General features: G+C 34.2%; 1 protein-coding gene across 6 annotated transcripts; it reads left to right on the top strand.

The window, feature by feature from the left end:
* Positions 1–252: 252 nt before the first annotated feature.
* On the top strand, positions 253–8,079 carry LOC104119096 (uncharacterized). Of its 6 annotated transcripts, none has more exons than XM_009630531.3 (9): positions 264–507; positions 647–748; positions 908–1,046; positions 1,516–1,686; positions 1,825–2,071; positions 2,824–2,915; positions 5,328–5,430; positions 6,916–7,124; positions 7,239–8,079. In XM_009630531.3, the coding sequence occupies exons 1-9, from the start codon at positions 459–461 to the stop codon at positions 7,531–7,533; spliced, it is 1,407 nt and encodes a 468-aa protein (XP_009628826.1). In that variant the 5' UTR covers positions 264–458; the 3' UTR covers positions 7,534–8,079. The 6 variants fall into 6 exon arrangements, with proteins under 6 accessions (XP_009628841.1, XP_009628826.1, XP_009628817.1 ...); XM_009630522.3 differs by having other exon boundaries at positions 644–748; XM_009630517.3 differs by having other exon boundaries at positions 264–546.
* The last annotated feature ends 4,491 nt before the right edge of the window (positions 8,080–12,570 follow it).

Genomic DNA, 12,570 nt, shown 5'->3' with positions numbered 1-12,570 from the left:
TGACTTTTGTGATAAATAGAGCAAAGTAAAATGATTTTTATGTAACAAAAAAAGAAAAATAATTTTTAGGTAACAAACACAAAGTTAAATAATTTTTACGTAACATAAACAAAAAAAAATAACTTTTGTGTAATGAACACAAAGTTGAATGACCACCCATAAAATTTACTAGAAATATAACATTGTATTTCAGATTAATTACTTAACTTCTCTATTGCCAAGTCGTGAAAATATATGTAATCTGACCCAACAAGGCATATTGAAAAACCGGGGAAACAACTGTGACGACTAAACTTGCCACCAGCTGAAGAAATATAGCCACGGAAAAAGACAATGAGAATCATTTAAACTGTCATCAACTTATAAGTTCCACGTTCAACTGTTCCAAAGGTCCATAAAGATTCTTGAATCCTCGGGCGCAAGGCTTTTGGGGACTTTCTAGTTTGTAAGTAAAATCGATGTCAACTTCTTGTGCTACGGCTGGGACCAAATGGTTGAATCCGACAGGTAACAGGTTAGCTGTACCTGGAAGAAGTAATCATTTCAGTAAGCTTTTTGTTCAACCTTAACCAGTTCTTGATTACTATGTGCAACTCATTGATGTTGGGTTTTGATCTCTCTCTTTTCCCTTTTCTTTTGGTAGAAGGGGGCAGATGGGAATTAAATAGAAGGAATTTCGCTATTAATAGAATTGTTGTTACTGGTGCTTCAGTTATGCCCCCTTCTGTAGTTGCTGAATCCTCTCAAGGTCAGTTCATCACGCATTCGTACCTTTTGAATTCTTAGTATCTGTTCAGTCATCAGTGTGTGTATGTCTATTACCATTAGGATATTGCTGCTTTATTACCTTCTTTTCGGAAGGGTTGCTAACTTTTGGAAAATACTTGACAAAGAAATGATAATATAGGCTTGCAGCAATTACCATTTAAACCTGAGGGGTACAACTATTGGACATGGCGAGGCCACAAAATTCATTATGTAGAGGAAGGGGAAGGGTTTCCAGTTGTTCTGATTCACGGATTTGGTACATCCGCTTTTCATTGGAGGTAATTCTGTCTCTGTGTTTGTATGGCATTGAGTTCACAGGATTTAGTGGGATAAAGTTGACATGGTGTTCACAAGATTCAGTGGGATTATAATGTTCTTTTTTAATTGATATACTTTTGTTCTCTAACAAAATTGCAAAAGAACTCTTGGTTGTCACTCCTAAAATGGGATTTTGTCCTAAAATGGGATTTTGCTAGTATTGATCTTTATTAAGGTAAAAAAAAGGGCAGCCCGGTGCACAAAGCATCCCAAACAGCATCAGTGGCTCATTTCACGGCTCGAACCCATGATCAATTGATCTTTATTAAGGAATTCCATTTTTTATGTGATGCTCATACATTGTCCATTATATTTATTAATGCTACAAAGACAGATAATATACCAGTTGGTGTAGCTTGCATATGCAAATCTTTTTGGCGTTGTACTATTTCTTCTAATCTCCAGAAACTATTTTCTTTCCTTTTTCAGGTATAACATACCAGAGCTGGCTAAAAAATACAAGGTGTATGCTCTGGATTTGCTCGGATTTGGCTGGAGCGAGAAGGCACGAATAGACTATGATGCCTTGATTTGGAGAGACCAGGTTGTCGACTTCTTAAAGGAGATAGTTAAACAACCCACAGTTTTAGTGGGGAACGGGTGAGTTCATTTAATTAGCAACTTGCCATTGCATGAATCTCCAAGATGCACTTTAGCAGTTTTAATTCGTAGTACTGTTTCAGTAGCATATATTATTGGATTAAGTTCAATTATGATGTCTGTTGTATTATTTAACAGTCTTGGAGGATTTACTACTTTGTTAGCAGCAGCAGCACTGCCAGCTGAGCAAGTCAAGGGAGTTTCCTTATTAAATAGTGCAGGACAATTTGGGGATGACGTTACTACAACTGACAAAACTGAAGAGACAGCCTTACACAAGTTCATAGTAAGGCCAGTAGAGGAAATTTTTCAACGTGTTGTTGTCGGATTGGCATTCTGGCTAACCATGCAACCAGCTCAAATTGAAGCTCAGCTTAAGAGTGGTGTATGTTGCTTCCTAGCTAAATTTTCTTCTACCAACTTTTTAAAATGAATTTTAGTTCTTGCTTTGCTTGCATAATCAAAATATGCACAAGCGTTCTTATCTTTTAGCTTTTACACATATGTGTCTTAACTCAGAGAATCTGTAAGTAGTAATAGCTGCTAGCTCTTTTTTTGATATGGTAAACTGAGTCCAAATAGATAAGCAAACAAAAGAAGTCTTACATTTGGTAGTTGATTGATATATTGGTCCAACTAACACGAGTTCTTGCAGAAACAAAGATTTATCAGTTTTGGACAACTGAATCTTTTAATTCTTCTAAATTACTCCCTCTGACCCAATTCATCTCTCTCTTTTCATTTTTCTAAAGTCAAAAAATTTCACTTCACGTAATTCCCTCACCTTTCTAAAAGATTTGAAATTCTAAAGTTGTTTGTTGTGGTTCATGTGATCTAGGCTTTCGAACTCTAAATTCATTTCATAAAGATGACATTTAACAAACGCTGAATCTCACTCTTGGAATAGGTAAGCTGACTCTCTAAAAATTAAAAGCGACAATCATATTGAGATGGAGCAAGAAATAGTTTCTTGCCTTCTAATAATGGGTGACTGAACTTTCGCAGGATGATGCATCAGAAATGGATGCGTTGTTTTTGCATTTGCATTTCATTTGTTATTTAGCCACTGCTACTGACAATCTTCAGGAACTATTAGCAGACAGAAGAACTAACTTTCTTGATGTTTGTCTCTTGAAGGTCTATAGAAACCATTCAAATGTGGATGATTACCTCGTCAATTCAATTGCTATTCCTGCTGCTGATCCAAATGCAGAGGAAGTTTATTACCGGTATGAATGCAGCTACACCCTATAGGTTTTTCCCTACGTTTGGCAGCTAAAAGAACAATACTTTATTTCCCTTGGAAGAAGCAGAAGTAATTACTAGAAATTTCCCACGAATCAATTTGGAATATTAGTCTAAACTCTTAGCATAAATATCATCATCATTCTTATCGAAGTCCTTGGCTCTCATGATTCAGGCCTGTATGATGAATTTTTGTTTTGAACTTTAAACTGAGATTCGTCGGGCTTTATGAGTGAATGCTGAAAGAGTTGCAGATTGGTCGAAGTTCAAAGACAATGTTGAGCTACTAACATTCAGAAGTGTACAAAATAGTCTTACTACATCTGCCTTATCACGCCTTTCGCTTCATAGTTTGGGGATCATTTTGCCTAATGGTTTGATACATCAAACTTACTTCTAAGTTCCATCATTGTATATATCCTATGTAGCCTGATAAGTATGTGACCATCACCAGATTTAGGTTGTTTGTAATGTTAGTTTCTTTTGGCTTTCATTTCATGCAAAAGCTCCTACTGCTTTTTGTCTATCAAAAGTTTAGGTTAAGAAACTCAGCTGATGTTCTCTACTTTGCATTCTGCAGACTATTAAGACAACTTATGTCGAACCCTAGAAAGTATACACTTGACAGTGCACTGAGCCAACTCTCTTGCCCATTGTTGTTGTTGTGGGGTGACCTAGACCCTTGGGTCGATCATGCAAAGGCAAATCGAATTAAGGAGTTCTACCCAAACACATTCCTTGTAAACTTGCAGGCAGGGCATTACCCCCACGACGAAGTTCCAGAACTAGTGAATAAAGCTTTATTAGATTGGTTATCAACCTTGGGGTTGTCAGAACCTTCTCTTGAAACAGTGCCAGAAATTTAGCCTCATTGCTAACATATGCAACTAGGTATGTTGTTATTGAAGTGTACAGCCCTCTGACAAACAATGAAGTCAGTTTGGTTCAAAGAAGTTCTTGTGTACCCATTACTTAATAAGCCATGATAGACTGTAACATTCTCCATCAGGCAGAGTTCTATGCTTCACGAAGTTCCTACTACTGGTTCTCTTCCCACTACATAATATACATCACAAGGAAAATGAACTCATTTTTTATGATGAACGATTGAAATTGGAGTTTCGATAGTAGGTTATTCAGTGAACTTATTCTACCCAACAGGTCGTATATTTTGGACTATTTTGGGAACGTTCAATGCCAAAGTCACTGAATTCGTAAGTCGTTAAATCCTGAACTATGACTTTGTTAATTTCAGCGTTTCTCTTTTCCAAAAAAGACTTTTCTGCTCGCTTCAAAAGTCATTGTCACAACAGAGTCGAGCATTTTAGACTTCACCTATTGTTCTAATCAAACTGATAATGTAAAATTGAAAATTTTCTACCATATCACATTAGTAGAATATTCAAGTGTGAAAGCTGTAGATAAGTGTGTGTAACACTTTTTAATATTTTTTTATATATTCCAAAAAAGAAACTGACATACTCTGTATTTGAAAACCATCACGCAAGGAATAGTAACTTTAGTTGTTGTAAACGCCAAAGCACAGGCACTAAAGCTAAAATCGGGTCAGGCAGAAAAAAGACGTTGCCCAATTCCTTTCTCTACAACAGTCCACGGCTACAAATGAAATAACAGCCCCTGTAACCTACTACGACTCGCAAAATTCCCATTCATGGAAGCCTCTGTGAGACTACTCACTTGTTTAAATCGCCACCATCTCCCCACTTCTCTCTTCCTCAAACTCAATCACAAGCCCCTTCCTTTATCACCCTCTTCATTTCCCACCCCTTCACTTTCCTTATCTCGCAAAAACGCCCCCCACATTTTCTTATCCCATCGCTATTTCTCCTCCAATCCGTCCTTCCCACTTTCACCTCCATTTAGGTTTTCAAATCCTCCCTTCAGTACATCACAATTCTTCAATCCCTTCCTATCCAGCAATCGTTTTGCCCGTATAGTATCGGGTCCGCAAGACGGATTATTCAATTGGCATTTTGCTGCAGGCAGCGAAAAGGGTATTGAAATTGGGGTGCCGCCGAAAGAAGGCCCAATTGTGACGGTTGTGTTATTGGGTTGGCTCGGGTCAAAGCCCAAGCATTTAAGGAGGTACATTGAGTTGTATAACGCTAGGGGTATTCACGCTGTAACATTTGTTGCTTCTGTGAGAGATGTGCTTTCGTTCGATTTAGGGAAGAAATTAGAGGAGCGGATTGCTGTGCTGGCAAATGAGCTTGCTTTGTGGATGTCGGAGTCAGACAAGGATGGCCGTGAAAGATGTTTGGTTTTTCACACCTTCAGTAATACTGGCTGGCTTGCGTAGGTTGATTTATCGGACTTAAAAACTTGATTGTGTTATTTAAGCTGTTTCATTTTTTTCTTATTTGTTTTATGTGCAGTTATGGTGCTATTCTGGAGAATTTGAAAAGCAGAGAGGATTTGTTGGAAAAGATCAAGGGATGTATTGTTGATTCAGGTGGCGACCCTGATATAAGCCCCAAGGTTATTTGGTTTTCCCTCACCCCACCATCACTTAAATACTTTATAAAATATTATTCAGCTGCTTCTGATGGTATGAATTTGTTTGATCTTAAATAAGTTACATTTGTGAAGTTACGCTTTCACCATATTGTTGGACGAAGATAAATGGAACTATATTTGCTGAAAGGAAATGAAAGTTTTCTTTTCCCACTTCACGATTGTCTCCTTTGCACTATATGGTCACAAAGATACCTGAAACGTTTTTACTCTCTCCTGCCAATGAAATGACTTTTCTCAATGGGAAGTATTTATTCCAAAATGATCATCCTTTGCATTTTAGTGTCATTGATTACTTTGTACAGAATGTCTGAATTCTGCTTTCTCTCTCCGTGTTTGTGTCTCCCTGTGCTGTCTCTGTTTATGGTTTTTTTTTTCAGTTCATTAGTAATTTAGTATGGCAATTGTTGTTATGACACTGAGTCAAATGATGCTTGAGTACTAGCTGCTTTTAATTCCGGGATCATGCTCTTCACTCACATTTTAACTAGCTATAGAAATGAATATCCTGAATATGAAAGGATGTGCTGCATCCTGTGGTCATCTTTTTAGGGATTCTCAATAGAAACCCACAGATTGAGTTTTTTTAAGTGACTTGTCTCAATCACTCCTTACTGCTATAACAATGAGAATTATGCATGCAAATTTATGATATCATTAGCAGTAGGGGCATTTAACTTTTGTCAACCGCATACCCGGTAGTTAGTCTTATCTATTAGAGTTTTATACTATGAGTCCACAAATGTATTTTAATTTTCTATGTTTGTTTTTTCATATATTTCTTTGATATGTCATGCTGCTGTTGTACACTGGTGGAAATTTGCAACATAAGCATCCATCGTCAAATTTATTCCTGTTGTCATTGAAGAAGGAAGGGAATTTTTCATGCCAATTGGTAGCTACTGACAATTTTCCTTTAATCATGAATTTATTAAGCTATACCTACTACCAATTTCAAGAATTCAACAAACAGAGAGGTGAAAGGAAAGGGGGTGAATTGGAATGTGTTTCAAACTGTTGAACGGCTTTAGATAGTTATTCTGTAAATTTCAGTTTCTAAATGAGATTTCGCATCATAACCTCTTTGAGGAGTAGCAGAGCGCAGAGCTCTTAAATGTTCTTTGAGATTCGATGTCCCTCTTTGCCGTTGAGGGCTTGACATTGTCTTTCTTTGACAGATCGAGCCTTTTGCTGGAAGTTTTGTCACAACTTCAGGAAATTCTATGCATATATTGCTTGACATATACTTTTTTTTTTTTTTTTTTGGGGGGGGGGGGATTCCGTTTGCCATTTTGGAAGATTTTTGGTCTCTTGGTGCGCTTTTTCGTTCCTCCTTAATAAGAAGATGTGCCACATTATTTTCTGTTTTGTTGTATACTGTTGATTCTGTTTCTACAAAATTGAGTAAAATGGAATGTCGTATGGAAATTCAATCTTAAACGCCGGCAGGTCTGGGCAGCAGGATTTACTACAGCCCTGCTGCAGAAGCGTAGCTCTTCTGTATATCCTTCAGTGGAAGCTGGTGAAGGAATTGAAGTGCAAAGTGGGTTAACCTCAGGAAACATTCAAGGGAAAGAACCCATGTTGATGGAAACCTTGCTTTTAGCAGCATTTGAGAAGCTTTTCTCATTTCTTCTTAATTTGCCTGATGTTAATGCGTAAGTACTTCAACATGTTTTTGTTATTCTTTGCTCGCGGTATTTAGCTTTTGATTAGAAAGTACAAAAATAAAATTTAGCTGCTTTTAATTATTGGTTGTCTCCAATGCAAAGGCGGCTGAGGAAGATAATTTCTGCCCTTGTCAAGAACCAGCCTTCTTGCCCGCAGCTTTATCTTTACAGTTCTGCTGACAAGGTCATTCCGATTCAGTCGGTTGAGTCTTTTATTGAAGAGCAGAGAAAAAGTGGGAGAAAGGTTCACTCTTTCAACTTTGGCTCATCTCCCCATGTAGACCATTACCGGACTTTCCCAGACATTTATGTATCTGTACTACAGAAATTTCTCGAAGAATCTATGCTCGTTCCAAATGGAGTGTACCAAGTAGAAAGCCAGGTCAGTGGATCATAGGCGTTGAAAGTGGTTATTGTCCCTCCTAGTCCTTGTTGAATTGCTTTAATTTGTGGCAATGCATCATAAGAGTAGCAACTTAGTCTCGTGCGAAGTGGATTTCAATTGCTACTCGGGCAGTAACATTATGCATGCCTTTAAATTAATCAATGAGGCAAAAGTAAGGCTTACTGCAGCCGAACTGATGGTGATTGCCATTGTCATTGGTCCAAAGTAGATAATACAACTCCAATCGACTGGAGCCAATGTTCTAAAAAGGTGAGTATGTCCATATTTACCTTATCTGTGTTTCAGAAATGAGCATGTAGTGATTGTCCTCTGCCTAATCTCTATAGAGATATTGTGTAGTAGGCATGTTGCTACTTTCACATTTGACATTGTTTGACTTAGGTAGGGATATCCATCCTTGGATTTAATATTTGTGTGAATGCATTATGTTCTATCAAATTCCACGTATCTTCTTTCATAAAAGAAGAAGAAATATATCCGTGTATCTCAGAACCTATCCTGGAGCATTCTTATAAGGCAATGTTGTTTCCTTTTTTATTTTTCTTCCCTTTAATTTTTGGGTAAACCTCTTTAGGTAGTTCTGAAGCAAACTCATAAAATTTCCAATCTATTGCCGAAGTCTAGCCTATGAGACAAGTTCTGGTGCATTTTGCAGGCTTGGTTGTCTAGTAGTTAAGAGTTCCAAGAAAAATGTTCATAAGGGGAACCGAGTAGACTAAGTGGGCGTTTGGGCGGAAGAATTGTGAAATTTCGGAAAAAAGTTAAAAAAAGAAGAAGAAGTGAATATGGTATTTGAAAATTAAAGTTGTGTTTGGGCATGAATACAATTTGGAGATGTTTTTAAATTTTTGCGAGTGATTTGAAGTGAAAATTTTGAACAATATTTTCTTGAAACTCAAATTCCGAAAAATTCGAAAAATCCAACTTTAAGTGAAATTTGATTTTTTTTGCCTAACGGTGATTCCGGAAAAAGTAAAATAAAAAAATAAAAAAGTGATTTTTTAATGGCCAAATGGGCCCTTAAGTTAATAGCTACTGTATTCACTATTTATTTGACAACGGCTTATTTAAGAGGGATTTTTACCTTCCTATACATTATTTGAAACTTTATTACCCTCCTTATTCAAGTTTCAATTTAATTACATAGATATATACAATTTACCAATTATATACACTTTATGAATTAAATGAGTATTCCTTTATATTAGGAATTGAATGAGAAATTAATTATTTCCCATCCTTTTTCTCTCCCTCATGCGTTTTCTCTCTCTCCGTCTCTCTCTCTCTCCCCAATTTTTCTTCCTCTGATGTCTTCTATTTTTTATCCTTTCATGTTGTATATATTTTTAATGGAATTTATCAATGGATTTCAATCGTTTTACTATAGAATTTTAACTTAGCAATTTTCTTTTATGGTGCACAATTGGTGTTCAAATTGAAATTGTCAATCAATAAATTTTGAAAGTGTTTGACTCTCCACCATTGACAGCCTTTAAAAAGCTTTGAAGCTTTGAATTCGAATTTGGGTTTTCAAAAATCATTATTTGTTTGGATTGGGTGTTGTTGCAAACAAATGAGAATACTGTTTGGAGTTTATATCTCAATTTTGAGGGTGTTTGGTGAAGATTAGACTTGATTTTGGCTGAATTTCAAATTGAAACTTGAAGAAGAAGAACACATGACATATAATATACTTACGAAATTGTAGTAAAGTTCTAGTATAATTGTATGTAAAGTTCTATATATATATATATATATATATATATATATATATATATATATTTATTTATTTATTTATTTGAATGTTGTATGAAAGTTGAAAAATAGTTGTATAATGTATGAATCGTTGTATAAAATTTGTATTTAAGTTATCAATATAATCTTTTTACATAAAGTTATTGATATGTATCAAAATTGTATAAAGAGAGTTTTGATTGAAATTTTAGAGAGGAAAACACACACACCACATACAAAATATATACAAATCAGATACAGAATATACAAAAAGACATTGTATAAATTTTGTATGAAAATTGTATTTAAGTTGTATGATATATTTTAACTGGATAAAAATAATGTATGAAAGTTGTAGATAAGTTGTAAGCAAGTGTATATTATATAATTAGTTGTATGAAATGTATTTTTAGTATGTATGTTGTTGTAGATATATCAATTTGTATTAAATTTGTACGGAATTTATTTTTAAATTTGTATGTTGTTGTACTATCAAATTGTATAATATTAATTGTAAGTACGATGTATCCATTTTAGTGCTGATTTAAATAGGTTTCGTTAATTTGTGATAGATTAGTGTATTGGGTAAGTTAACCAATCAAGTGAAGCAGAATACTTTACTAGCCCCGCACGATAGTTATTAATCTAGTAAAATCTTTGGACAAATTTTGACACATATCAATAGCTTTATGTAAAAAGATTGTATTGATAACTTAAATACAAATTTTATACAACGATTCATACATTATACAACTATTTTTTAACTTTCATGTAACATTCAAATAAAAAAAAATATAGAACTACAATAGAATACAATTTACATATAATTTTACTACAATTTCGTAAGTATATTGTATGTCATGTGTTCTTCTCAATTTGAAATTCAGCCAAAATCAAGTCTAATTTTCACCAAACACTCTCAAAATTGAGATATAAACTCCAAACAATATTCCCAATTGTTTGCAACAACACCCAGTTCAAACAAATAGTGATTTTTGAAAATCCAAATTCGAATTCAAAGCTTCAAAGCTTTTTAATGACTATCATTGGTGGAGAGTCAAACACCCGAATACTAAAAACTCTTTACTGCTCATCGTCGAGGAGGATTTTCATCCAACTTTGGACAGTAGTACAATGCTTCAACATAGCCATTCAATGGAAAAACCAATCACCTTCAAAGAGTTCAATACCAAATTTAATTTATGACTGGTTGAGGTATTTTGTAGCCAAAGTTTATCGTTCCGAGGCTCATAACCCGCTTGATGTTCAAGCCAATCTTGCCAATCACTCAAGCTATTCCAATAACTCAGCACGATCTAGGATTGTATACTTTGGGCCTACACTTTTCCGATGACGGGAGTTGTTATTGCCACCATCAAATACTCAAACGCGGTTAACACCATTGTTCCCTTCAGTTATGCATTTTTTCAAGCAAAGAATCCCCTAATTTAATGCACTAATAATAGATTGAGAGCCTTTTAAGGTGGAATGCATATAATTTGTAAGTAATCCTTGTTTAGGGCGGGTAATATACAAAATTAGGATAATTTTAATAAAGAAGTTTCAAATATTGTATAGGAAGGGAAAATCCCTATTTAAAACACTTGACATGTCGTTTTATTCGGAGACATGTTATGCAATGATTGTAACAGAGGGATTCTAATGCAAAAATTAGAGTATGTTTGGAAAGCCACCTAATAATTGAATTTGGATTTAATTGAATGTAATTACACAATTTTGCATGTTTGTCTAGCCAAGTAATTACTTGGTTAACGTGATATTGAATGTAATTAGAGAGGTGTAATTACACTCTTCAATTCTCGAGGGGAGGTGAGAATTGATGGTAATTACACTGTGTAATTACAAGGTGACTTTTTTTTTTCTTTTTCTTTTTCTTTTTTATAACTTTTTATTTCCATTATTTATTTATTTTTATTTTTTTACTTTTTAATTTCTTTGTAAATTTTAAAATATATTTTCTTTGTACATTATTTTTTTTTTATTTCTCTACCATTACTTCTTGTGATTTCATGTAATTGCTCGTATATTTTATTACTTATTTATTTTATTTTCTTCATTTAGCGTAACTGCGTTATTATTCTATATTTTCAAACTACACCTCCTAATATTAAAAATAATGAGTCATTAACAAACTTGACATATAATGAGTGATGTCATTAAAGTAGAATTTCGTTGTTGAATGAGGTTACAAACTTATTATGTTTCCTAATCTTAAGTTGTATTGAAACTTATTTTTATTATGTTGGAATTTGACATATGTTAAAGTTTTTTTTTTTTGGATTTTAAAATTGTGTTATATTTATGGTTCCAATTTACTTATTTTAGTAGTATTGACTTATATTGCGTGCTATTCATTTTTTAGTTAGAATTGATAGATTAGTTGTCAAACATTCGCATAATGTTATGATATTATATTTGTAAATATTAATTTATTTTATCAAACATGCATTCCATGATGTTTTTACAAAACGTATGTTTTTAGCTTTTATAATTAATCAAACTAAATATTATTAATTTAGAAAATATATATCAATTATTTTTACAATATTATTTATAAAAATAGAATTACTAATTAGTGTATATTTAAGAAAAAATATGCATCTTAAATACCAAATCTAATATTATTTAAGTTTCGATAATTACTTAATTTAAAATTTAATCTAATTGTGTAATTATACTTGCGCAACCAAACATCACGCTTGTAATTACACTGTAATTACGTTATGACAAACAAACAGGTCATCGTAATTACTAGGCTGTGTAATTACTACCCTAGTAATTACCAATTCTAATTACTGAGTGACTTTCCAAACAGATCCTTAATAATGCAAGAATTGTAATGCAGATATAAAATATGTATTTTGTTTTATTTTTTCTGTGTACTTAATGCAGCAGAATATTCCTCATTAAATGCTACCGGGTGGTAGACATTTACTTCATCTTTATGAGTATCATTCTCTCTGGTAACAAACGGGATTGTTGCCTTCGGATTCAACTTTCTTATGTCTTCGGTTCCACGTATCACTTCTTCATGCGATCATTTAATATAAACATATTTTACCCTATACAGATAGTCCCCCTGCTTTTCGGTGGCATAACTTTGTGTCACCGGGTAGTTGGTAGAAACACCCTCTTTGGCGGGGAATCACTGACCCCCTCTGAAAAGTTTCTGACGGTTGATTAGACGCACGTTTCTCCGCATTTAATGCCCTGAACACGCGTCATCACACGATTTAGCATCATTTTTGGCGGTTATCAAGGTAATTATAGCCA

The sequence above is a fragment of the Nicotiana tomentosiformis genome, chromosome 2 (genome assembly GCF_000390325.3).
Source record: "Nicotiana tomentosiformis chromosome 2, ASM39032v3, whole genome shotgun sequence".
Classification (NCBI taxonomy): Eukaryota; Viridiplantae; Streptophyta; class Magnoliopsida; order Solanales; family Solanaceae; genus Nicotiana; species Nicotiana tomentosiformis.
Note: the sequence above shows the minus strand (reverse complement) of the source record. Positions and strands in the feature narration are given on the sequence as shown.

What these genes read in the sequence shown, in the direction of transcription:
- LOC104119096 (XM_009630508.3), top strand. Translation starts at nt 459, where the DNA reads ATGTCAACTTCTTGTGCTACGGCTGGGACCAAATGGTTGAATCCGACA. An exon ending in TGGAAGAAGTAATCATTTCA is followed by an intron (nt 547 to 643) that starts GTAAGCTTTTTG and finishes TTCTTTTGGTAG; the next exon opens with AAGGGGGCAGATGGGAATTA. An exon ending in ACATCCGCTTTTCATTGGAG is followed by an intron (nt 1,047 to 1,515) that starts GTAATTCTGTCT and finishes TTCCTTTTTCAG; the next exon opens with GTATAACATACCAGAGCTGG.